General features: G+C 44.2%; 1 protein-coding gene across 1 annotated transcript; it reads right to left on the bottom strand.

Annotated features, from left to right (window-relative positions):
• On the bottom strand, positions 1–26,398 carry LOC122543009 (AT-rich interactive domain-containing protein 5B-like). Its single transcript, XM_043681177.2, has 6 exons — positions 26,178–26,398; positions 15,074–15,263; positions 14,157–14,209; positions 6,233–6,330; positions 4,698–4,884; positions 1–3,531 (listed from the first exon to the last, which is right to left on the bottom strand). The coding sequence occupies exons 2-6, from the start codon at positions 15,261–15,263 to the stop codon at positions 1,732–1,734; spliced, it is 2,328 nt and encodes a 775-aa protein (XP_043537112.2). The 5' UTR covers positions 26,178–26,398; the 3' UTR covers positions 1–1,731.
• Positions 26,399–27,205: the final 807 nt, after the last annotated feature.

The raw sequence follows: 27,205 nt of genomic DNA, 5'->3' as shown, positions 1-27,205 counted from the left end.
CCTTGTTCCAAATAATTTTATTGTCAAGAGACAGTCTGAGAATAAGATGGACTTGAAGACCCTGCTCCAATTCAGAAACTATAATACAATGAACTTTTACCTCTGAATTTCAAAATCATGAGACAGAGGCAGAGATCAATTTCCGACTAAATGATGTTACAGTCAGAAGGATTTGTGATGAACAAAAATTTTCCACAAATGTGCTCATGAGAGAGAATTTAAGTTGCTTGCGATCATACAGGCCAAACAGCAGGTGGTGCCCACACTGTGAAGATTTGAAAAGCAGGCAACCTTCAGGGCAGTGAAGCACATAGCCACATTCTGGCACATACACACAGATATATCCCTCTTCCCATGCCGGCAATTTATTCCATCCTCTTCTTATCTATTGCCTGCGCTAGTGCAATTGGTTGGGAGCAAACCGATCGAGAAAGGAAGGGAGAAATCAATAACTTTGGAGAAAGTCTGACATCACTTAACAGCAAATAAGAAGCAATCATTTTTGTGAAATAGGAAACCAATTACAGCCAATTTGTATAAAGGAGGCACCATAAATGGCCAAAGAATAGAAGGGGAGAAGGGAAAAGTAGTGATGACTTCACTGGCCAAGTCAACCAGAGACAAGGCCTTGGGATTTAAGTTCTCATCTCACCATACCAGCTGGTGGATTTTACATTCAGTGAATACATTTGGAAATATAAAGCTGGTCTCAGTCAACTGATGACCATGAACTATCATTGATTGTTCTGAAAATCTATCTAATTCATTAATGTCCTTTAAGGAAGGAAAGCTGCAGTTCTTGGTCTGAACTGTATGTGACTTCATACCCAGAGCAATCAGTTTGACTCTCATCTGCCTTTCTCAGTTCAAAGTCAATACCACATCCCTTTGAAGAATAAAGAAAGGATATCTGTTCCAATGATGTTAGATTAGGGAATAAATATTAATAAAGATTAGATATGTCTATCAATCATGCATTTAACCAATTGTGAATTATTTTACTCACATCCAAACAAAATGATGTATCATTTGAAGTTTTCATTTTCATACATATATGTGTGTAAAATCTTCAAAAGTTCATGTGTTGTGAACAGTCTGCCTTGGGATTTGGGAATCGTAAATTGTTTCAGAGTAGGGTTCTTTCACGCAGTGTATCAAAATCTTAAACATCACTTTTGTTTGACTCCAGACATTTTTACTTAATATATGCAAGGATTATTTACAGAGGAATTGTCGAATTTGGTTTGGGAGACCCTTTTCTGATTGTGTCGACCCAATGGTCAAAGATCTCAACCTCTCAAGTTGTTGACCAATTAAAATCACTTCAGTCCTTTTGTGTGAAGAAAGCACAGCTTCTTCCAAATTTCACACAGTTCAAAAGTGAGAGGTTTCTTCAACACTGAAGTGAGCTCTCCTCCAACCAAATGTGGCACAATTGGTCCACTTTAAAATTTTCAAAAACTTCCACAAAGTTCTGATGAGCACCAATATTTTGGGATCCTGCCAGACGAGAAACTGTGCATGGCGCATGGGCTGTCACATTGGGGATTACGAGATGCTTCCAGTGCAGCCCTTCAAAGTCTCCATCTGTATGTGCCTGGCTCTAACCCCATTCATCACAAACTCTGCTCTGGCTTAGCATCACAAGTCCTTGTGTCTCTTCGGCTGAAGGAATGACAACAGTTGGGAAGGTGGTGGAGGACAGTTATCATCACACCACAGCTCAAGTGGCTATAGTTTGTGGCCTGCATGGAAAGAGGACAGGGGTGGAGATGGGTACAGTCTGTGACGGAAAAGATTTTCATAGCTCGTGCCCACAGCCAAGTGTTTGTACAGATCTAGAGGATGGCTAGGGGAACTCAGCACATGCTGCTGAATAGCTGGGATCATGAAGGAATTTATAGTTAGCCTGGGGATAAATGGTGAGTACAGGGTCGGGTTCTTCATACGACTCAAGTGATGTGCATAGTTGGCTGGCAAATATGCCCCTGCTCCATCATACAAGGTAGGATCCTGAGGTGTCACTGTTGGCAGCCAAGTAGAAACTTCAGGTAATGAGGACTTCTGCTCATTGCTCATTACCTTACTATCATTGATCCTCTGGCCCTCCTTGGTATCTAGATGCTTGGTAACGTGTAAAGGAGAGACAATGCGAAGTTTCTTCCCATAAGCTGCATCCAGCTCCTTCTGGCTTCTCTGTGTCGGCTGGGCAAGTTGACAGTTGGAAGGCCCACTCTTGGCATTGGTCAGTAGAACAGCACTCTTTGCTCGTTTGGCTGGAACTCGCCGAGGGAGCGTGACACTCATGGGTGGGACCCAGCAGGCTTTGGGACGGACTTCAGAAGAGGACGGTGAGGTGTGGCCAGCGAATGGGCTCTTACTCAGTGGAAAGGTGCTGTTTTTGTTCTCTGTGACCCAGGAGAGCTGGGTCTGGGACGTGTTGGCTGTACTGGCACGTGGGAGGCTGAGGTCTGTTGGCTGATCATGTGGAACGAGTGTCCTGTCATAGTGCCTTGCTGTCTTGTATGATGCAGTTGGCAGCGTTGGGACCGCAGTGCTGTTCAACTCTCTGAAGCTTCTCTGATTAGAACAGCAACCAAAAGGAGACCCTTTGCTGGGGTAATGGAGAAAGGGCTTCACTAGGCTGTGCATGTATGGGCTGCAACAAAAATTCCCATAGCACTGAAGAGGATGGGAATGCTCAACTGCCCTGCCTTTTCGATCCCGATCTTCCTGTGGCCCTTGACCATCAGTAGAAGAGGAGATTTGATCTAAGGAGTAAAGCTGGTATTTGGCCAGTTTATTGTTGAAGGACCACTCGGAGTGGTAATCTAGGTGGGCCTGCCTTGGGGGTTGAATGTGATGAATGACAGACGGTCTGTGAATGCTGGCTTCTGGTGGGGAGCCAGACACCGGAGGCTCACTGCCCTGTACTGGCTTGACTCCAGCCGAGGATGATGCCACGCCCACCGCATTAAAGCTGAGGGATGTTCCTTCACTTCCTTGTGCAAGGAATTTCTTCTTCGCCAAAGGTGACATTATCTCCTGATCTCTCTTGAGGCGCAGGATTGCCAGGTGGCTTTTATCTGCTTCAGGTGGCAATGGCGCTGTAAGGCTGTCCTCACTGGCTGACAGTGCTGGAGCCTGGTATGAGCCAGTCCTCTCATCTTTACTAACGGCAGTGTGACCTCGAACTACCTCCTCTGACACATCAGCAGTGACGCAGTGTCCATTATGATCCACAATCTTATTGCTCATCCCTGCCCTGGAAATCGTTTCTGGTGAAGAGTCCTTGGTAACCCAGAGCTCTTCAGAGATCCTATCCTGTGTGGGTTTTTCATTGGCTCTTTTCGCATCTTGATTTGGAGACTTGTGCCCACAGCTATCATGTGGCGTGAGTCTGTTTAGTGGCTGGTTGTTGGAGTCTTCACTCCCAGTTGTAGTGTTTTTCACTTGTGGCGACTGCTTGTCCACAGATGCATGCTTTTTCTTATCCCTTCCTACATCTTCAGAAACTACTTGAGGAACCATCTGTTTGGGAGATATAATGATCAAATCTTTAGGCACAAGGCTAAAGATGAACAGCTCAAAAAAAGTGTTGGTGCAAGTCAAGCAGAAAAACAACTACCCCATGTAGCCCAAGAAATGGAAGAGGCTAATTTATCTCACATAGTATTTACTGTTCAACTGAACAGGCACAGGCTGCTGTTACTGAGATTCCTCCCATCACACAATCTCTCACCCTATTACTTTCTTCCTTATTTCTTTATTGAACTTCTCCATAAATGTGTTTGTACCATTCTCATTGACTACTCCCTGTGACAGTCAGTTTCACATTCTTTGGTTAGGACATTATAATTTCCCATTGGATTGATTTGTGGCCAGTTTATATTTATGGCCTCAATTCCTGGCCTCTCCTGTCAGTGAAAGTCTCCTATCTGTACTGATAACAATCTCCTGTGGGGCAGGCAGCATTGTATCCTCCTGATACCTAGGCTATGTGGATAAAATTGTGTTAGGAAAGATTTCACATTCTCTGGATTTTTGGTTAAGGGAGAATTTGATCCAGGGTGAGAGTGTCTGGACTAAGAGATGACGCAGCTGGAAAGAAACGTTTTTTTGCTGAATGACATATCTCGGACGAGGGGAGAACAGCCCTAAGAATTTGAGCCATTCAGGTATGAAATGAGCAAACACTTGTACCTCCAAACGTGTGGCTGAGGTTGGGAGCACCATCATAAGTTGAAAAGTTTTAATAAAGTTGAGGTATGAAGAGACAGGAACCCATGAGTAGGCCATTCAGCCTCTCCAACCTGTTCCACCGTTCAGTGCGATCATGGCTCTCAGTGGGCTCTAACCAGGGTTTTATAAAACTGCAGCATTACTTCTGCATCCTTGTCCTGCAGGCTCTGGGCCAAAGGTGAGTACAAGAAATTCACAGCAGCCAGGATCTCATTGAAGACAAACAACTGATACCTGATCCTATTAATATTCACAAGTCTTGAGTTATTTGTGGTTTCTCTGTCATCATGTCAGATTCAAATTAAAGGCCTTTCAAACCAATTGCTCAACCTTGCACTCTTTGTAGTGTAGTTGCAGCATCACTCTGGCCTCATTGGGTTTTGTGTCTCCAGTCTAGAACTGTTCTGTTATAAATGGTTTGCATCACCGGAAGTCACTGAACCTGATGAGCTTACCCTATCCGGCTCACTGCTCTGCCGCACGTTGTCCTTTGGTCGTTTCCGTTTGCTTCTTTCCTTCTGTTCAGTATTAAGACCTTTGCCTTCCTTGTTCTTCATGACGTTGTATGGTTTCCGAGGCTTGAAGGTTGGCAGTGGCTTGTCCTCTTCTCCTTTCATGTAACGCTCATACGGTAAAACCAGCCTACCAGAGAGAGAAAAGAGGAGGAGGATGAGAGAAGACTTCACATCACACCATAAGCGCATCCATCGTACACTGGCAGTGTCCCGTATCACACTATCTTTGAACACTTCCAATCAAGGTAAAGCAGGCTAGTTGAAAAACATCATGTAGTGATTATAATGAGGTCAGCCAGATGGACGTCATACAATCTGAGTTGCCCAGTTGGGGCTGTTAATCTGGTCTGATCAGGAGGCCCTGGCGAACAAATGCAAACAGGAGTGTCAGGAGGTTCTATTAACTGTGAGAGCTAGCTCTGAGGAAGTTGAATCAATGTCAAGAATTCTCCACGTGGAAATATAGAGTGACTTGGTGACAGGATACTGGCCTCTGGAAACATTTCACTTCAGGAGAGTTCCTCTAGTGTCCTGGCCTACTCCAGTAAGCACCATGAATAAAAATCAGACTCTACATTTGTTCACTTAGAGTTTGAGATCTCGCTAGGTCACCAGGCCTCCCAACTGGATGGAAATAGCCAATCGAATGGCTGTAAAAGCACTCAAGACAGAATGGGAGGAATGATGATATGTTTGTAACTTCAGTGGTGGAGCAGTGTGGAGAAGGCTTTACATCAAAACAATTCTGCATAAACATAAAAATCTTTCCACACTGTCCCCATCAAATACTCCCAAAGCCTGGGCAGCCTAGGTTTATGTACAGAGTAAAAGGTCTTTCTACACTGTTCCCATCACAAATACTCCCTCCGCAGGGACAGCACCAGTATGCGTACTGAATAAAGCTCCCGCCACAATAAACACTCCCAGGACTGGGACAGCAGCAAGTTAGACACAGAGTAAAGCTCTCTGTACACTATCCTAACTGGACCAAACATCCAAATAGATCTGACTTTGAAATTTGATTGGTTTCTTGATGCGAGTGTGTTTTGGATGCAACCATTTTCAGTTCTGGCATTGTGTAGTTTGACAGCAGAGGAATACTGTGAATTTTCAGTATTATAAGTGGAAAGGACAGTACAACCACATCAATAAGGAACAGTTGCTCATCTGAATTTCCATTAGTACCATTCAAATGAGATCTGAGGGGCAACCTTTTCACAGAGAGAGGTTTGTATGTGGATTGAACTGCCAGAGGAAGTGGTACAACATTTAACAGACATTTGGACAGGTACATAAATAGAGAAGGCTTAGAGGGTTATGGGCTAAACACAGACAAATGGGACTAGTTTAGTTTGGTAAACTTGGTACAGATGGGTTGGACTGAAGAGCCTGTTTCTGTGTTGTATTACTGTATAAACGCTGAGAACGAACAGCCCCTTCAAGTGCTACCCACAAAAAGGACTAGTGCCACCTACCTCTCGTAGTGCCGGCGGGTACACGTGGCAGCACTAGTGCTCCCAGGGTTTCCACCCAGCTCGTCATAGATGTTCTTCCAGAGGCGGCTAGTTGTAACCTGCAAGGACAAACCATACAGGTAGTTAGCTAGTCATTATGGTACAGGAGTAGCATCTCGCAGCCTGTCAATTCAAACACCAGAACTCCAGGTTGATAATAAACAGTAGCTGATAAAGCTGGTGGATTGCTGGCAGAACCAATGCCCTTCTTGTTATGGAAGGGACCTTCTCCTCCCCAGTCCCTGTGCCTACACATAATTCAAGTTTCAGCTGCAGTCCAATGAGTAAGCCTGGATCCATGGGTTCAGGTCCCACTTCAGAGGCCTGAACCTCCATCGACATAGATTCATCCAGTGAGCTGCAGAGTACCACAATAGTGGACTTTGTTATAATGTTCCATAATATATTTTTCTGATAATGATTTGAGAACACAAGTTATATGTTGAAGGAAAAGTTGGTTTCAGTTTTAATTTCTGTGAAAATCTGACCGTTCTAATAATTTTGAGCATTTACTTCAGACAGTATGTACAATAAGTCATATGCTCACAGCAATATAACCAGTCACCTTGGAGACAATTGCTAAGATGTTTGCTAACTTGACTTTCATAATGTCCACAAAGAGAGCGGTCGAGACAGACAAAGAAAAAGACTCGAGAAGAGAAGACGTCTGTAACAGTAGATGCAGAGTCTCTAAGCAGTCCTGAGTTAATTAGAAATCAGTGGAAAGAAATATCCAGGAGCAGATGACTGTGGAGGTGTCAGGAAGAGGAAAACAACGTAAGAGGCTTTTGAAAGCATCAGATAAGTGAGTTCATGTTAAGGAGTAATATAGTGGTTGTTTTGAAGGTACACAGAAACTAAAAAAAAGTATTGAGTGAATGAGAAATTTACTGTAAGGAAACCAATTACAGACATACCAGCTGAACAAGAAGCTTCAGTGGTTTGAGTGTCTGTGAAGTTATTGCTGACGTAAAAGGGATTCTTTCTGATACTTGCAGGAGATTGTTCCCATAGTTCTTGTATAGCATTATATAATTTGTTTTTGTATCATACATGTTCAAGTTCTTTTGCTAAAAGTAAATTGGTAGACCCTCAAGAATATGTTCAGTGACTGACTTCCACTGTAAACATAAAACAATAAAATTTATGGTCTGACAAGCCACGTTTCACTCTGAGATCTAACTTGTCCAGTGTTACAGTCAGCTGGATCATGATATCTTGTTAGCAAACATTTCAGTCAAAGCACATCCCTCTGTATCTACTAACTAAGCTGCCATAATCGATCATCATCAAGGCAGTTCTCAAACAACATTTTGAATAGTGACTACGTAAGAGGCAAAGGTTAGATGTTTCATACAGAAACTTGGATATCAAGAGTTGTGTATCACTTGCCCTCTTGATAAACAAACCAATTTGCGGAAAGTCAACCAAAAGCGGGAAATTCATGATGGCAATATTGGTGGTGGAAGGTGGACCACATTGATACAGATTCTCTGTCGAATATTTTAGCAAGAAACCTGAACGTATCTATTTTTATCAAGCTTCTATACATGCGCACTTCCTGTTACAATGCCTATCTGCAGTCACTATTTCTCAGTAACACTTTCAATTCAAGATCTGACTGTTTGAATGGGAAGTCCCCCACTTGCATAACAACAATGAGATGTCAACATTCAGAACTTTAGCCTGTAGGCGTCAATGTTGCTTCCCCATGATGACTCCCAGTAGACAAAACTCCACCATCCACACCCATGAAGCCTCCTTTGCTCAGTAGTATCCTATTTGTTTCAGCTTCCCGTCAGTTCAACATTGCTATAACCTTCTTTGACCAGCTCTTCGCATCAGATCCACATTTGTCTCCTTCAGTTCATCTCACTTTCAGTTATCTGGAATGCCAGTCTTCACTTGGAACCCTAATTATGTACCATGAGCACTGTCACAAATGCTCTGCATTTTAGAGACTCCAAGGATGGAATCAGTTGTTAGAATGATTGTCTCTCTGTCTTCAATCCAGAAAGGACATCATTAAATTGTACTAGTCCTGATACTGGGAGCTCTGGGAGCAATGTTGACTGTGCTATTTGATAAAGGAGAGTTCTTTCCCACAAAAAAGGCTTTTGGGACCACCTCTCATTTTTTGGTTTGGAATGGAGAGTTGCAATTGAGAATTGAACTTTGAACTGCAGCATGTTTCCAAAAACAAGAGAACAAATGTTTAGCTATTGAGGACTGGCCTGGAAAATAATGCGGGACTGTGCTGGCTATTCAATCACAGAGAATGTTAGAAAAGAATGAGAAAACAAAGAGTGGACTGGGGTTTTGGGCAGGAGGCAGTTTTGATTTAGAAGTTTCCAGACTGGAATGCTGGTTTTGGTTTCTCTCTCTCTCTTGGTATTGTCCAGTTATGGCCTTGTTGAGTGTTCTGAGAAAAGAGCCCCAGTCTGTAAGAAATAAGTTGAAGTCTCCAAAAGTTTGTGGAAACTATTTGCATTGACCAGTGACTTCAGAATTCAAGCAGATTGTACAATCCTATTACCTGTAACACAACACATCATGCAAGGATTTCCTGACGGTCTGGTATTCATCATTGAAATGGCTATCGAGGAGGAAAATTACTGTGCTTATATTTATTTTAAATTATCTCTTAACTTTGTCAGTGTGTGAGTGGGAATGTTTATAATCAAAGAAGATTGGATTTGGATCATAAATATTAATTAGATTGCCTTGTTCTGCTGAAGTTACATTCTTTAACAATAAACTGTTAATTTTTGTTGAAGCCATAAAATCGGTGCCCAGAATCTGTTACTTGTAAACTCTTGTTGGAAACAGTGAAGTAATTTTGAAAGGTCACTGAATGTTTTAATTTCACAGCGACACAAATGCAGTGATAGTGAGGCTGATTTGGTTTGGCTTGCTATCCTTGTGTCATAACAAGGTGCCAATGGAGGCCACATGATTCAGTTCAGGGAAGGAAAGATGTGAAGAGATTGACCATTAAAAGACAAAACAAAAAATCATTCCTTTCATATCCCATATTATGTCAAAGTCTGAGAAGTTTTATAGAATATAGAACGTAGAACATTACAGCACAGTACAGGCCCTTCGGCCTTCGATGTTGCGCCGACCTGAAGCCCATCTAACCTACACTATTCTATTCTCATCCATATGTCTATCCAATGACCATTTAAATGCCCTTAAAGTTGGCAAGTCTACCACTGTTTCAGGCAGTGCGTTCCAATCCCCTACTACTTTGAGTAAAGAAACTAGCTCTGACATTCGTCCTATCTCTATCACCCCTCAAGTTAAAGCCATATCCCCTTGTGCTAGCCATCGCCATCCGAGGAAAAAGGTTCTCATTGCCCACCCTATCTAACTCTCTGATTATCTTATATGTCTCTATTAAGTCACCTCTCAACCTGTTTTCTCAACTAAAACAGCCTCAAGTCCCTCAGCCTTTCCTCATAAGACCTTCTCTCCATACCAGGCAACATCCTGGTAAATCTCCTCTGAACCCTTTCCAAAGCTTCCACATCCTTCCTATAATGCGGTGACCAGAACTGTACACAATACACCAAGTGCGACTGCACCAAAGTTTTGTACAGCTTCAGCATGACCTCATGGCTCCGAAATTCAATCCCTCTACCAATAAAAGCTAACCCACCGTATGCCTTCTTAACAACCCTGTCAACCTGGGTGACAACTTTCAGGGATCTATGTGCATTGACACCGAGATCTCAGCTCATCTGTGCTACCAAGAATCTTACCATTAGCCCAGTACTCTGCATTCCTGTTTCTCCTTCCAAAGTGAATCATCTCACACTTTTCCCCATTAAACTCCATTTGCCACCTCTCAGCCCAGCTGTGCAGCTTATCATGTTCCTCTGCAACCCACATTCTTCGTCACTATCCACAGCTCTACCGACCTTAGCATAATCCGCAAATTTACTCACCCATCCTTCTATGCCCTCATCCAGGTCATTTATAAAAATGACAAATGACAGTGGCCCCAAAACAGATCCTTGCGGTACCCACTAGCAACTGAACTCCAGGATGAATATTTCCCATTAACCACCACCCTCGGTCTTCTTTCAGCTAGTCAATTTGTTTTTGGAAATGTAGTCACTGATAGAACGCAGGAAAAGGGGACAGCAATTTACACATAGTGATGAGATAATAATCAGAGAGTCTGTCTTGGTGATATTTTTGAGGGTTATGATGGAAAGGTTTGAAATTATGAGAAGTTTAAATCAATTGGATTGAAAAAACTTGCATTGTCATGTACAGGTTTTAGGAATTAAGGGCAAGATGAACAATAGCAAGTGGAGGGGGAAATCCTTTCATTGAAAGACACTGATACTTGGCTGAAACAAAGAACGTTAGCAGGTTTAACAAAGCGCTAAAACAGATTCAAGTCACCAAATACTGGACAGGCTGATTAGCAAAGTACTTCAGGATTACAAAGGTTTGGAAGACTAGATTGACCAAAGCTCTTTTGCATGAACACTAAATTTAATAGCTAGCATACCTTCCCAGGTTGCAAGTCCTCAGTGCCCGGACGCCTGAATGGTGGCAGAGCCTTGTTTATGGTGAAATGGTCATCAGACAAACTTAAGAGCAAATGCTCAGATTTTGAATGGGATTCTCAGTGCCCACTATCTGTCACTGGCAATGGATACTTATGCTACAAACAAACATCACCTGAACAGTCAGGATACTCTGAGTCATCCAGGCTCTTCAATGGTCCACGAGGTATTCTGTGTTCCTGCCGAAAGTTGTCCCCTTCAGATTGCATATATACTGACTGTAAGCCCAATGCCACAGCTCCAAAGATCTCGGAGTCACTTGGACACCTGATGACTTAGTTGGGATATTATTTTCTTGATGTAAGCCGGCTAGGATCAGACCCTCTACAGCATCCAAACTTTGTCTTTCCCAACACAACGCAAAGAAAACAAGAAACCTTGACACCATTTAACAGGAGGCATATCACAATATTTTCTAATAGAGCATTGCTTGAGCAACGATTATCAAGTGGATATCAAGGGCACAGAGTTTCAGCATCGAACCCCCTGCTGTACCTGTCCTAGAAGCATTGCAATTCCAAACAAAAAGTACAAAAATACTACCCTCGCTGTTCATGCCAGCACCACAAAGGTGCATATCTGGAAGGAACACTCACATTGTCAGTGTTATCTCAAATCAGAGAGAAAGAGGTAGAGAGAGAGAGAGTTCAAGAGAGGATGAGCCAGTGAGAAAGCGAGAGAGAGAGCGCAAGTTGCAGCCTGGCACTGAACTCCAACTCTCCAAAACTGCCAGCGACAGCAGTTTCTTATTTTAATTCTTCAGCTCCATGCAGATGGTACAGCTGCCACGAATTATGCTTTTTCTGCAAATCTTACAGTGATCAGCTGCCGAGGGAGGGAAAACCAGGAGACAGTAGCGACATTGTCCCCAGCTGCCTACATATAGCTCAGAAGATGCTGTAGCTGCAAAATGTCACCAATGTGCAGAGATTTACAGACTTACTGAATTTTTCTGGGACCCAGAGTTTTCTTCCAGAAACTGAATGGGAACTGGCTTGATCCATGCTGTGCACAAAAAAGACAATATTGCCAAGGGGTCGACAGCGTTGGATCTGAAGAACACTCTTCAGGTCCTCTGAAAGACACAAACCCTCAATCAAAGAGACTACCTCATGCTATCCTCCTGTCGGTGTTTACATCGGTTCGATTGACAATATCAAGACTGCACTTTGCTCCCCAGCAATAGGTTCTGAGGCAGGGCCTGTAGAATCCTGATGAAGCGAAACTCCACAACTTTTCTATTCCTTGAATCTGAACAGTCCGAATGGAGAGAAGACTCAGTCCTGCCAAATCTGAATCTGATTTACAATGAGTTGGATTCTTGTGAGGGTTGCTCTTTGCCATCAGGAGCTATTGCTGCTAGTTCTAGAGCAGGTGATCCCATTTGCAAGCCTAATGCTTCAAGAAAATAACATTGCTCACAATATGCTTTGGACTTGCTAATTCTTGGAAATTCCAAGATAAAGAATCCTGGGAATCAAAGCATGGATATGTACCCATGACCCAGAGGTCAAAGGCCAGGATTCTTGGAGTCCACTGAGTTCCAGGTTATTGAGAGGAATGTGCCAACCAATCAAGAAAGGAGGCATTTATGGCTCATGTTTTTACTGGATGGGAACTCAATCCCAGGAGAGACAGGGCAGCACTTAAAATCCTCACTTCAATCTTTTATTCAAAGAGCTCAGAACATTCTTTCCAGTATGTTGTCACACAGATTAGAGTTGCCAATTGCAGATGAATATATTCCAGGAGGGTTTTGTCACATGACTAAATGCCTTCAGTGGCCAGCCCCCATGCTGTTTGCCTGAAACATCTGTCTGGAGATTTCCATAGCAACCAGAAATGGAGTGACAGTCCCCTACCCAGTTGGATGATTCTTCCCTTCCCCAGCATTTTTATAATGAAAATTAAAAATCGACTGAATGGCCTCCTTCTGTAACAATTACATAATCCAGTGAAACCAAAAAAGCAAGAGGGTTTTTTTTAGAAGCCCTCCCAATAATGTTGTGGAGGTTTATCTTTCGGGAGGATCGATAACATTAAGACAGAGGGTGAGAAGCAAGATCAACATGAAAGGGCCTCAAGCAAGTGTCTCTGAAGCGACATGGTCTTCTGCGTTTGAAAATGCCCCAAAGATATAAAGAATTGAAAGAGTCAAGAAAAGACAAGATGGTCTATCAACATTATGGAGCATCAATCTTGGACTCTTCATTTCAACTCTCCCTCTCCTTTACAACGGATTGTCTGAGAGATGGAAAAGATACAACAGAAAGATCTGAAGATATCCTCTCTGACCCCTAGGTGATCATAACTTGCCTTTGTTCCCTGGCATTTTATTTCAAGCAATGAATTAAAAAGATGCATCCCATGTGAATGACACTATCGGATAAACTCGAAATCTACTGTGTCTTAATTATTTTCACGTTGGATAAATTAGGGTATAACACATTGCCTTAATTATTTTTCCACTTCCAACTGAATGAACGAATTTCCAAATCCTCCTCCCACTTGTCTCAGCTATTGATATTTACTGTGAACTCAACAATAACATCTCTAATCAGGAAGTTTGTACTTGACCTGGAAAGTTGCAGCTCATGTTCCCTGACTAAGCCACCATGGCAAGGTCAAAGTTCAATGTGACCAGTCAACAACTAGTTAATACCTCTTCAGCCTCTTCCTAAAGGTAGTCCTGACATCACTGTGACCTTGACCACCAATTGACAGGGCAAAGAGGGAGGCTCCAAATCCACCTCAACCAGAATGGGGATCGAACCCCCATCCTGGACACTGCTCACAGCGTCGCAAGAGCTTTACCAACAACTAGTACTTGCATTCACGTAGAGCCCTTAAGCATCCCAAAACACTTCAGAGGAGCATTATTGGATCACGTATGACACCGAGCCACATAAATCAACATGAGGTCAGGTGACCAAAAGCTTGAGCAAAGCATCTTAAGATTGGAGAGAGATATAGTGATGTGGAGATGTTTAAGCAGAGTATTGGACCAAGATAACTGAATGCATAACTGTTATTACTGGAGTGAAGGAAAGCAGGGATCCACCTCATACCATTTCAGTTTTGGGATCAACTCGACAGAGATTTTCTCAGTAAATCTTTCAGGACAATGAAATTCGAGATTTGATTGACATTGATCACACCAGGAGCTGGTTAAACATTAACTGTCCAACAGGTTAACAGAACTAGTGGCGAATAGCTTAATGGAATTGAATATGCGCAATGTCCTCATCTTTTTCCAGGGAACAGATAACCTTTAGTCAGTGCCGACTAGAAAGATTACTCACCGCTTCATAACCACCCAGCTTCTCAACTGCCTTGTAGAGTGTCAACAGGTTAACTGAGGGAAGAAAAACATTCACAATGTTAGCGAGATTTAAAATAAGATCCTATCCAATCAGGTAAAGTGCAAAGCTAGGAAAAGTCCCAGCCAGTTCATGGTCACCTTTGTCAGACAACCAAGTATAGTCCGTGTAAAACTTGGCAGAGCTGAAAGACTCCAGAACTGATAGTTAGACTGGACCTCTCAAATAATGAGAATTTCATGTCCCTCATATCCTGCTGTTCAGGATATATATGCCTATATCGACTAAACATGGAATATTCCCTGGAAATAGGGGTAAAAAAGGATAAGGTAATAAACACGACCATGAAAACAAATGTCATCTTTAGCTCTGTCATTGCAATCTTTCTCTGAGTCAAACAGATGTGGGTTCTCCGGAGACACGTGCCCATTGTCAAGGCATACTCTCCCTGCACGACGCGGAGGGTGGGTCAGGTGCCTTCTTTTTGAGAAGGCTTTGAACGGAGGTCCTGTTTCCCCCCCCCCCCCTCCCTCCCCAGAATAGGAGTAAAAGATCCCAAGAAACCATTCAACAAAGAGCACTGGACTTTTCTTCATCCTTTCACCAACACTTAAAGCTGATTACCTGGTGTTATCAGATTTTTGTAAACAGGATTTTATGGTGCACAAGTAAACTGCTGCTTTTCTTATATTAGAATAGTGATTATGCTCAAAAAGTACTTCCTTGGCTCTGAATGCTTACATGAGGAGGAAAATGGTATGGAATGTACACAAGTCTTTGGTTTCATTGGGTTGGTGATGAAAGCATTGTTTATCAAGTGCAAAGGGATCTGATTCCGTCTGCATGCTGCATCTGAATCATCTCCAAATTTCAGCTTTAATGATGATGGTGAAACTCACCTTGCTTAAAGCCCAGGTGTGGAATTCTCTCGATGGGAGTGCCCCTCTCCTTCATAAACTCGTACAGATTGACGAGGAAGTTCTGCTGCCCATTATCACCTTGCACCAGATCCTTCACCTCCAGGATTTCTCCATCCATTTCACTGTTTTCTGCCTGTCCAGTGGGAAGTTCCGTCAATTCACATTGCATCTGGACAGTGGAAAGAGCAAAAAGGGTGAGATCTCACTGCTGTCCTGGCAGAGCCTGCCTGTAGCAAGGAAAGATCACCAATGAAAGAATATCATCATCTCCAATCAGCTGATTTTATGTCGAGGATCCCGGAGCACTGAGTGAGTTCTCGGCTCCAAAGTAATCATACGGTTTCAGCTATATATCAAATCGAAAATCCACCTCACCACTGAGATGATCAGTTCTGGATCTGTGGGCAGTCTGTACACATTCTGATCAACTGTACTTTCGTCATACTCTTCCAATTGAACTGATGAGGGTGTCCAACTACTAGGGATGCTCAATGGAAGAAGGGAGAGAGAAGTCTAGTGGTTGTCAATGGAAGCCAGGAGCAGGATTTTGGAACAACACCCACTTCTACCTCTGACTGTCAACCCAGCATGCCACCCTGGAGTCAAGATGTTCAACCCTGTCACATAGGGGAAGGGAATGAGATTGATCAGTACAGTGTGTCAGGCCTTGCAGTCTGACCCACTTGCCTGCTCAAGGAATAAATAATATGCTTTTTATGAAGTCACAGACAACAGGGAAACAAATCTCAAAAGTTTCCATTCACATCTTGCCTGTTACATGTTTGGTTTCTGAACTTTTAAATTGATGCAGCATCAAATATTACCTCAAAAGTCAGGGAGACCACTGAAACTGCCTAGTCTTTCACATTATGCCTTCTTGAATTCCGAAGTTACATTTTGTGGTGAAAAACAAATATCTCTTTCACGTGTGTGATTACAGGAAATGCGATTGCTCTGCAGTAAATACCTCAGTGTGGTGATTTTTCCAAGTCAGCAGTGATAACGTCTGATGCAGCAAGATCTCGCTGTTAAATGAGACAGGCTAACTCTTCGTTTGCAGAGACTTCCCTTTTTGAGAGACGGGGTGAGGGGGGGGGAATTGCATTAGAATCGGAAAGATGGTAAGAAGACCGCTTAGCTTTCAGTTCTTGGGAAAATGTTTCTGATTTGCCTTCTTGGCACAAGCAGAATGCCAATCGATGGGTCAGTCAGTCACAGCAACAATCTGGGGTGCCTTTTCCAATTTCAGCCAAATCAAGCAGATCCCAACATTGTAAAACCTGCAGCCATTGACTTACAACTGCACTTCCACAACCCTGTATCAATGCAACACTATCGCAAAGCTCAGCTTTCTCCTCATGATCCCGCGGGGAGAAAGTGAGGTCTGCAGACGCTGGAGATCAAAGTTGAAACTTTATTGCTGGAACAGCACAGCAGGTCAGGCAGCATCTAGGGAACAGAAAGTTCGACGTTTCGGGCACATGCCCTTCTTCAGGAATGAGCAGAGAGTGTTCAGCAGGAGAAGATAAAAGGTAGGGAGGAGGGACTTGGAGGAGGGGCGTTGGAAATGTGATAGGTGGAAAGAGGTCAAGGTGAGGGTGATAGGTCGGAGTAGGGTGGAGGCGGAGAGGTCAAGAAGAAGACTGCAGGTCAGGAAGGCGGTGCCGGGCTGGAGGGATTCGGCTGAGACAAGGTGGGGGGAGGGGGGATGAAGAAACTGGTGAAGTCCAAGTTCATCCCCTGTGGTTGGAGGGTTCCCAGTCGGAAGATAAGACGCTCCTCCTCCGACCGTCGCGTTGTTGTGGTTTGGCGGTGGATGAGTCCAATGACCTGCATATCCTCGGTGGAGTGGGAGGGGGAGTTGAAATGCTGTGCTACAGGGTGATTGGGTTGGTTCGTCCGGGTGGCCCAGAGGTGCTCTCTGAATCGCTCCGCAAGTAGGCGGCCTGTCTCCCCAATATAGAGGAGGCCACACCAGCTGCAGCGGATGCAGTAGATAATGTGGGTGGAGGTGCAGGTGAATCTGTGGCGGATATGGAAGTTTCCTTTGGGGTCTTGGAGAGAAGTGAGGGGGGAGGTGTGGGCGCAAGTGTTGCACCTCCTGCGGTTGCAAGGGAAGGTGCCGGGAGTGGAGGTTGGGTTGGTGGGGGGTATGGATCTGACAAGGGAGTCGCGGAGGGAGTGGTCTCTACGGAAAGCTGATAGAGGAGGGGAGGGAAATATATCCTTGGTGGTGGGGTCCGTTTGGAGGTGGCGGAAGTGACGGCGGATGATGCGCTGTACATGGAGATTGGTGGGGTGGTAGGTGAGGACCAGTGGGCTTCTGTCCTGGTGGCGGTTGGAGGGGCGGGGCTCAAGGGCGGAGGAGCGGGAAGTGGAGGAGATGCGGTGGAGGGCATCGTCGATCACGTCGGGGGGGAAATTGCGGTCCTTGAAGAAGGAGGCCGTCTGTGTTGTGCGTATTTTGAACTGGTCCTCCTGGGAGCAGATGCGGCGGAGACGAAGGAATTGGGAGAATGGGATGGCGTTTTTACAGGGGGCGGGGTGGGAGGAGGTGTAGTCCAGGTAGCTGTGTGAGTCGGTCGGTTTATAGTAGACTACAAACCTCTGGGCCACCCGGACGAACCAACCCAATCACCCTGTAGCACAGCATTTCAACTCCCCCTCCCACTCCACCGAGGATATGCAGGTCATTGGACTCATCCACCGCCAAACCACAACAACGCGACGGTCGGAGGAGGAGCGTCTTATCTTCCGACTGGGAACCCTCCAACCACAGGGGATGAACTTGGACTTCACCAGTTTCTTCATCCCCCCTCCCCCCACCTTGTCTCAGCCGAATCCCTCCAGCCCGGCACCGCCTTCCTGACCTGCAGTCTTCTTCTTGACCTCTCCGCCTCCACCCTACTCCGACCTATCACCCTCACCTTGACCTCTTTCCACCTATCACATTTCCAACGCCCCTCCTCCAAGTCCCTCCTCCCTACCTTTTATCTTCTCCTGCTGAACACTCTCTGCTCATTCCTGAAGAAGGGCATGTGCCCGAAACGTCGAATCTTCTGTTCCCTAGATGCTGCCTGACCTCATGATCCCGCATCAATCCCAATCTAATCCCACTGTCTCATTCTCTTCCCGTAACCTCATACCTTTGTCTGCACAAATTGGCGATTGTGCTTGAAATAATTATTAATTAGCCTTCAATCGTGGAAATGGTCCCTACCTGAACATTATGTGTTTCAACATTTAGGAGGAAAGTAATTTTCAAAACCTTTCCTCACTCTCAGTGACAATTACCAATTCCTGCCCCCTGTTCACTGGCTCTCAAACAGAAGAAACCTTCCATTTACTTGACACTGAAACCCCAAACAACTCTAAACCTTTCAGTTAAATCTCATCTCCCTAAAACACCCAGGGCTCAGTCCAAATTGATCATTCGCCTCCACAATCCCCAACCTCACTCAAGCTTTGCTCCATCTCTTCTCAACTTCATCCCTTGATCCCCTTCCAATCTTAATCTTTCTCTGTAACATTTCCACCTCAACACCGTGTCCCCGACCCTGACCTCTTTCCACTTATTCCTATTTTCCCCACACCGCTGAAGGCAGAAAGAGACCAGTTCCTCCGAACCCTCAAAATGGAGGGGAGGAGCATGGCCTATGTTTGGAAGGGTCTCCTCACAGCTCTGAAACTCTTAACACTCAACAGATCTGATTCGCTCACCTACAGTCTCAGTTCAAGATTTTATCTCATTTGGCACAGAGAGAGAAACGGAGTTTGTTAGGTTACAATAGATGGCAAAACAAAAACCCAGGAAAAGAAGATTCACATTTTGGTGGAACTCTTTGCAAAGACAACCAAAGCATTTCACAGCCAGTTATCACAAAGGCTTGTGTCTCATCACCAAATCATCCTTTATTTACACATGGACAGTCCTTAACACTGATCCAGCTCCCTCAGAGCCAGCTCCCAGAGTGAACATAATCCCTGCCACCCTGTTCTTATCTGTCAGCCAGGGCTCCCTGAATGTACCACATTAACAGCCACAACAGGGAGTTCAGATTCTACGAGGCCAATCTGGCTGACCTCATTCCAATCAATACAAAGGACTTTTATAGCTTTGTCACTGTTGTCATGTCGAGTAATGAAGCAGTCAGCTGAAAGTTGTCTTGTGCAAAACAAAAGTTGGCTCTTTGCAGATATGAGGATGGAGGCAAGGCTGGAGCCTCACATTTGTGCAAGCACTTCATGCCCATGCAGAAAGGTTGTAGACCATTGTCACATCACCTCCTACTCAACAAACAAAAACTTAATTCCACCCACTACTTCATTGAAAAAATACCAAATGCCAATCATCCTTCTTCCACTATCCACCACCAGAGAGAAACATAGACAGACATCCCACACACAGAAAAAAAGTCAGAGAAAAAGGCGTGCACACACACATAACACCATCTGTTTACAGATATGATTATCTCAATGTCTCATTGTTAAATACATACTGTAGAATTTCCCTTTATTACTCATTTCCTCTTTGGAAAAAGAGAGATAAAACAACAGAAATACAACTAGTTCTTAAATATATCCTGTTAAATACTGGACATATTCTGTATCTTTCTAAGTCTGAATACACAAGTATTCAGAATCACAACTGTCATATACTCTGCTCGAAAACATAGCTCATTGATTGGAAATCAGAACTTCAGAGCTCACAGCAGAAAGCACCTGATGGCTCTCTGACACTGTAACCAGTCCTACTCAGCTCGAAAGAACTGTCTTCTCTGCATTTCCCTGGTTTGTGCTGCATTTGACCATGATTAATGATTCAGCCGATCTATCTGCTGAGCACAACTATTGAGAAGGTCATGGACTTCCAGCTGGAGCACGGATGCAATTTCTGTCTCTTATTCAGTAACCCTCTCCATTTTTCATCACAGAGTTTTCAGCACAGAAGCAGGGCATTCATTGAAGCTGGTCCATGCTGGGATTTATGCTGCTCACAAGCCTTCTCCTACTCTGCTTCACATCACCAGAGGTTCAGTTCTGCAACTCTTTCCCCATCACTCTGACATTTTGTCCCTTACAGTTATCCATTTCATTTCCTTTTGAAAGGTGCTGGTGAATCTGCTTCAGCTGTCCATGCAAACTGTGCATTTGTAAAAACAAGTCACATCTCTCCTTCCATTTCTTTTGGCACTGAGCTTCTTTCTGTTTTCTCTGGCTATTCTTCCCACCAGTGGAAACAATTTCTCTTCACTGAATTACTGTGAAGCTCTGTATGATTCTGAACATCTCTGGTAAATATCCCCATAACCTTCTCAGTTTTAAGTACATTACTAATTTCTCCAGGTATCCTTCATTCGTGGTGCTATTCTCGTCAATCTGCTCACAGCCTGTCCAAAATCTTTCAACTGGTTTGAAAGTTGTCATGTTCTGAATTGGACACAATATTTCATCTGAGTCCTAACCAATGACTTATCAGAATGGCTCTCAACCTTCGATATCCCCTCAGCCTAAAGAATGGTCGTCAGACTCAAGATGTTAACTATGTTGTCTGTCCACAGATGCTGCTGATCGGCAGAGTTTCTCCAGCAGTTTCTGTTTCGTTTGTTTAGATCTCAAGCATCTGCAAATCTTTGTTTTAGTTCAGTACTTGAGGTAAGCTTGGTTGGAGGGTCGAGCATAGAGTTGAAAAGAGTACAGCACAGGAACAGACCATTCAGCCCATTCTAATCTAATCCTGTCTGCCTATGAATGGTCCAAGTCCCTCTATTCCCCGCCTGTTCACGTGTCTGTCTGAACGTCTCAAAATCACAGCTGAGAATCCATTTTATCAAAGTTTGTCACATATCTGAGGTTCTGAGGTAGCTTATCAATAGGTCAGCCTAGTGAACAAACATTGAGAAGTATCCCAGATTTTCATAATCTCTTTCTTCACCAAACAAAGCAGCTCAGAAATGTTTGTGCCCACTTCAAAACAGCTAAACAGGTGTCATGATGCTAGTTAGCATGCAGATGGAAGAGGGGGGTCTGCAAGTCAGGGCAATCTCACCAATTTAAAAGCATGCCAGATGTGTCTTGGTATGCAGGCCCTTGCCTCAGAATCAAAACTTGTGGATTTAATTAATTCCCAGCCCAGAGGCTTGAGTAAAATCTCTAGGTGAATACTCCCAGACAGTATGACAGTACAAAGTTTTAAACCAAAGACCTCCCAGATAACCAGAAAAGATCTCAAGGTGCAATATAAAGGGAGTTGTCCTGGTCAATATTACACATAAACCAGTATGATTGAGTCAAAGTTACAATGTTATTGCTGGGAGCTTGCTGTGCACTACTTGGCTGTAATATTTCCAAATATTACAATGGTGACCAAACTTAAAAGCATACTTTATTTGCTATGTAGCGCTTTGGAATGACATGAGGCATGACAGGCACTGTAGCAATGCAACTCTGTTCTTTCTTGCTTTTTTGGATCTATTCCTTAGTTGGCGATCACACTGTCAACAACAAGCCTCAGTTCAAATTCGATGTACTCTGTGTAATACACTCACACGCTCCAGAATGACTCCTCAGCATGATCTGAAATATTGTGGAAAATCAGTTCTATTCCTGACACAGCAGATCTAAAAATAAATGAAGAGCAACAAGCTTCCTCTGTCATTGACTTTCTCTTAGCTGCTTATGTTGGCACAATTCTGCAATTATTTGAATTTTGCAATTCAGAAAGATTTTCACTGAGGATGGAATCCTGAAAGTCAAGTTTCTGATCAGAGACAGAATGTGTACTCTCCCCATAGTAGGAAGGTCAAGGTCACAGGGTCACCAGGAAGGGACTGTATCGGCTAATGATTACCTCTCTTGCACTTCAGGGATACTTTACCAGAGGAACACAAGGCAATTCAATCAGAGTTTATCTTCATTGATCAATCTCTGCTTCATATACCACGATACCATCACCCAGCAAAAATATCACAGACTCTTAAAAGCTTCAGTTGTTCCCTTGGCATCCAAAGCCTTTTGAAGTAGAGAGATTCAGATTTATATTAAGTCCTTGGGAGTTTACAGGAACAATGAGACAAGAGGTGCCTCAATGTGTGTGAAACAGCGGTTCCACCTTGAGAGCTGACGACTGTAGCTCCTACCTTTTGGATTGGACGTTAAGCCAAGGCCTTGTCTGCCCCCCTGTCAGGTCAGTAGAAGAAACCTCTCACAAACATTATTTAAAAAGGAGGAAAAAGTTCTCTGTGGCCTTTAGCCTCTTATTTATCTTCATCCAACATTCCAAAATACACTTATATATCGTCTATAGCACTGCTGTCTCTGGGATTGTGCTGTGCAACGATTGCCAACAGAGGCAGCACGGTGGCTCAGTGGTTAGCACTGCTGCCTCACAGCAACAGGCACCTGGATTTGATTCCAGCCTCGGACGACTGTCTGTGGAGTTTGCATATTCTCCGTGTTTGCGTGGGTTTTCTCCGGGTGCTCCAGTTTCCTCCCATAATCCAAAGATGTGCAGGTGAGGTGAATTGGCCGTGTTAAATTGCCCACAGTGTTCAGGGATGTGTAGGTTAATGCATTAGTCAGGGGAAATGTAGAATATTAGGGTAGGGGAATGGCTTTGGGTGGCATACTCTTCGGAGGGTCGGTGTGGACTTGTTGAGCCAAATGGTCAGTTTCCATACTTGTAGGGTCTCTGTGATTATGGCAGTGACAACACTTCAGCAATAATGTGCTCAAAGATGAAGCATTTGGGAAGGCTGAGAAACTGTGAAAGGGGCTCCAAACATGTAAGCTGATAGCCACAAATCAGTGCTCTTGCATTTTCCTTATATTGGTCACTTAAACAGGAGCACAGACTTTCTTTTAATTTGTTTATGCGATGTGGGCATTGCTGGCTGGGCCAGCACTTGTTACCCAACCCAAATTGCCCTTTGAGAAGCGTGCTGCCTTTTTGAAGCACTGCAGTCCATGGGCTGTAGGGACACCCTGAGTGGTGTTGACCCAGCAATAGAGAAGGAACAGCAAAATAGTTACAAGACAGAATGGAGCGTGGCCTCGAGGGGAAGTGGAAACTTGTGGTGGTGTTCCAATGTATCTGATTCTCTTGACCTTCTGGATGATAGATGTCACGGTGCTGTCAAAGGAGCCTCAGTGAGTTGGTGCAGTACATCTTGTCGTTTGTACACAGTGCATCTACCTATAGTTCTTAATCACTCTGTCCATCTCAGTTAAGTCACCCTTCAGCCTTTTCTGTTCTCAGGAAAACAACCCTGGCGTATTTAGTCTGTCCTCATAGCAGCAATTTTCATTCACTGGCAAAGTTTTCTCAGTACTCCCACAAGAGCAGTACTGTTCAGGGCTATGTACCAAAATCCAGCTGTGCCACAACAACTATTTGATAACTTGCAGCATTCTATCCCTGTTCTTGTAGTCAATATCTCATCCAATAAAGAAAAGCCTTCCAAAAAGAAGAAAACGCAGTAAAACATACTAGTCCCACATATATACATCGACATTTGACCGCCATTATACTCATTTCAAAGTATTACTTTCTTTTAAATTGGCCTTTCCCAATGGGATATGCTTGGTTTACCATGTTATCCACCTGCCCTGCCACCTTCAGGAACTTGTGCATGTATTTCAAGGGCTGATGCTTGAAACTCCTGCTCCTCTGAAGCTGCCTGACCGGCTGTGCTTCACCACAGTCTCGACACTGTATTTCAAGGTCTCACTCCCTTTACCTCTCTTAGTGTCCTCCCATTTACTGTATATTCCCAACTTTTGTTGCTTCCCCAAATACACTCCCTCACACTTCTCTGGATTAAGTTCTATTTGTCACTAAACCACCCACTCAGCTAAACCACTGATACTATTCTGCAGTCGTCAGCTATCCTGTTCACTGTTAATGACACAGCCAAGTTTTGTGTTATCTGCAAATTTCCTCTCACATGCAATCATGCCTTTCACATTGGAGTCTAAATCATTAATATAGCCAATATAAGCCCAGTGGAACACCTCTGGAATCACTTTCCATTCATAAAAACATTCATCAACAAACACCCTCTGTTTCCTGTCACTGAGCCAATTCTGGATCTAACTCATCGCAGACCCCTGTATCCCTTGGAATTTAATTTTTCTGCCCAGCTTAGCATTTGAGACCATGTCAAATGCCTTTCTGAAATTTGGGGAGACAACATCTACTACAATATCCTCTTCAGTCTCATTGTTACCTCCTCGACAGATTTGATTGACACTACTTTCCCTGAACAAATCCATTCTGGCTATCAGTGGTTAATATTTGCCTAACTGGCAGTTTATCCTGTCTTTCAGAATTGATTCCAATAACTTGTCCACCACTGAGATCAGAGTCGAGAGTGTGTTGCTGGGAAAGTACAGCAAGTCAGGCAGCATCCAAGGAGCAGGGGAATCAACATTTCAGGCAGAAGCTCTTCATCAGGCTTATGCCCAAAACATCGATTCTCCTGCTCCTCGGATGCTGCCTGACCTGCTGTGCTTTCCCAGCAACACACTTTCGACTTTGACCTCTAGCATCTGCAGTTCTCACTTTCTCCACCTCTGAGGTCAGATTGACCAACTTGTAATTGTTTGGTCTATATACACAGTGGTACCCATGTTTACAGTGATACCCATGTTTACAGTGGTACCTCACCTGTCTCATGCAAGGAATGGAACATGATCCTCAGAGCAGCTTCTGTTTCCTCTAACAGCCTCAGGTCCAACCATATCCAGTTTGAGGTGGTCAGACTCTCCAGACCCTCCTCTCTCACTGCTTATTTCAGGCCTGAACATCTCACAGTTGTCAGGTTTTGGAATGATGGACTGGTGGATCAAAGTGACCTCCCAGATCTCCATGGTGTACCGTTCCCCCTTGCCCATGTGAGGCATGAAAAGAAAAAGCATTAATTCTGCAATGTCTGTACAACCATGCAGCCTAGACCACTCATTTCAGGATCAATACAGGATCAACATGGAGACAAAAACATACAGTAAAACCACCCACAAGTGGTTTGCACTAAGTAGTTGTTTATCATTCTGTAAAACTTACCCCACTTCACAGTATAGCAGGACTTCCCCTATGAATAGCACAAGAGGGTAATGATAATTCTCAAATACTGAAACTGCCTGGGATTTTTTTTCAAAACCTCTGTTCCTGAGAGTGTCTCATGTAAACATTACCAAATTGCTTTCCACTAGAATTTTATTACAGCGAACTGACCACACTTTCTATAAAAACACATAGATGGTGAAACAAAAATTCCCCTGTGGGTACTGAGTCACACGCTGGACCAGCCTGCTTCCTGTATGTGTGTCTTCAGGAACATTGTTGGTGTGGTATAGTGCATTACTGTCTCTTGTTAGAAGATGCAGGGGAGATGTTGAGCAACTGATAGGGTTGCAGGCAGATGCCTCATATTCCCCACTCTTGGCCTGGATGGGTCTCTGACCCCATGAATCAATCCAAGAGAGTAGAGGAGTTGGCCTGGAACCTATTAACTGAATGTATCGCACAAGGTGAAGTGACACAACCTCCCAGATTACACTGGTGGTGGCATTCCCACATTAGTGACATGCGAGAGCTCTGTTACGGTGGTGCTCTCTTTCAGAATCCCTAGTCATTTCAGATGCAAGCAAGCTGACTGGTGACACCACACAGGGACCAACAAGGCAACACCTAAGTAGCTCCACGCCAACACAAAATGACCTCACACAGCACCAAGACCACTCAACTACATCTGGTGGAGATTGAGAACAGTCCTTCTTGATGCCTTCCATCCCTACCTTTTACACACCCTTGCCCTCTTTTCACAACTACAGGTTTCATCTCCACAGCAATTAGAAAAGATACAACTTCCCACCACCGTTTAATAGGTGATACTGGGAACACTGCTCAGACAAATTCCGCTCACAGTCACACGGATACAGTTACACAGATACAGAACCGTCCATAGACCCTCACTTCACAGTACTCCATGAAAACTTTCAACTCAGACAACTCTTAACATTCATTGAAGTTGCACATTTGCATTGATTCTCAGGAAGGCTTGTGCCATGTGCATTTACTCACTTGTGAAAGTTACCAGGCAGTAACCAGGTCCGAGCCCCGGGACACATCGAGACAACTGCAGAAACAGTGACTCACTGGAACAGAGCCGGGTGCTTGAATAGGGAGCTGCCCTGCCGCAGTTGTTGAGGACAGACTGCTGCCGCTTAGACTCGCGGACACTGACCCATTTGCCAAGTGCAGACCCTGGAGGTGGCTTCACTCTTCTCTCCGTTCACTGTCTGCTTCAGACCGTTCACCTGATCGTTGGGTGATCGGAGAGCTGGTCCCGCCCTCTGCATGGCTCATTGGCTCAGGGACATGATGTTTCCGAGCTCTGATGGTTCCCACCCCTTCCTGAGAGCGGCTTGTCCAAATCCTCAGGGTCCACTGCCGCATGTTTCCAAAAGGTTTTGCTGATTTCTGGGCAACTCTGGCCATGAGTCCGGATCAATATTTACCGATCGCCGGCTGAACAAAATAAAATCTGGTCGTTATCACCTTTTTTTCTTTCAGGGATCTTGCTGTGTAAATTGATACATCAGCAGTGTTTCCTACAAAGCACTTTGGAACGTCCTGAGGCTATGAAAGGCGCTGTGGAAATGCAAAATCATTCTTGGTTTGATCAGAGTCGGATTTTGGCTGAACCCAGAATTCAGAGGCAGTTATTTATTTCTGCTAAGATTGTAATCCCAGCTTCTGCAGTCACCAGCCAAAGGAAACATATATACTAACCCTGTCACACACTTTAAGAGCTTTGTACCTTTCAATCAGGTCACTTGTCATTCTTCAAAACTCCAGGGAGAATAACTAAATGGACCTCAATGTCTTCCTCGGAGACAATTCTGCACCGCACTGTCGGTAGGTCAGTACTGAGGCAAAAACTCTGCAGGCACCCAGCCTCTATTCCTGATCAAGGGCTTTTGCCCGAATCGTCAATTTTCCTGCTCCTTAGATACTGCCTGACCTGCTGTGATTTTCCAACACCACACTCTCGACTCTGATCTCCACTCTCCGCAGTCCTCACTTTCTCCCAGTACTGAGGGAGTGCT

The sequence above is a fragment of the Chiloscyllium plagiosum genome, unplaced genomic scaffold (assembly GCF_037043375.1).
Source record: "Chiloscyllium plagiosum isolate Xiang-an unplaced genomic scaffold, Cpla_swu_hap1 HiC_scaffold_48, whole genome shotgun sequence".
NCBI lineage: Eukaryota > Metazoa > Chordata > Chondrichthyes > Orectolobiformes > Hemiscylliidae > Chiloscyllium > Chiloscyllium plagiosum.
Note: the sequence above shows the minus strand (reverse complement) of the source record. Positions and strands in the feature narration are given on the sequence as shown.

Coding starts and splice junctions, on each gene's coding strand:
- LOC122543009 (XM_043681177.2), bottom strand. CDS start 15,263: ATGCAATGTGAATTGACGGAACTTCCCACTGGACAGGCAGAAAACAGT. Junction 6,331..14,156: donor AGCTGGGTGGTTATGAAGCG/GTGAGTAATCTT, acceptor TTGTCCTTGCAG/GTTACAACTAGCCGCCTCTG. Junction 4,885..6,232: donor ACCCGCCGGCACTACGAGAG/GTAGGTGGCACT, acceptor TCTCTCTGGTAG/GCTGGTTTTACCGTATGAGC.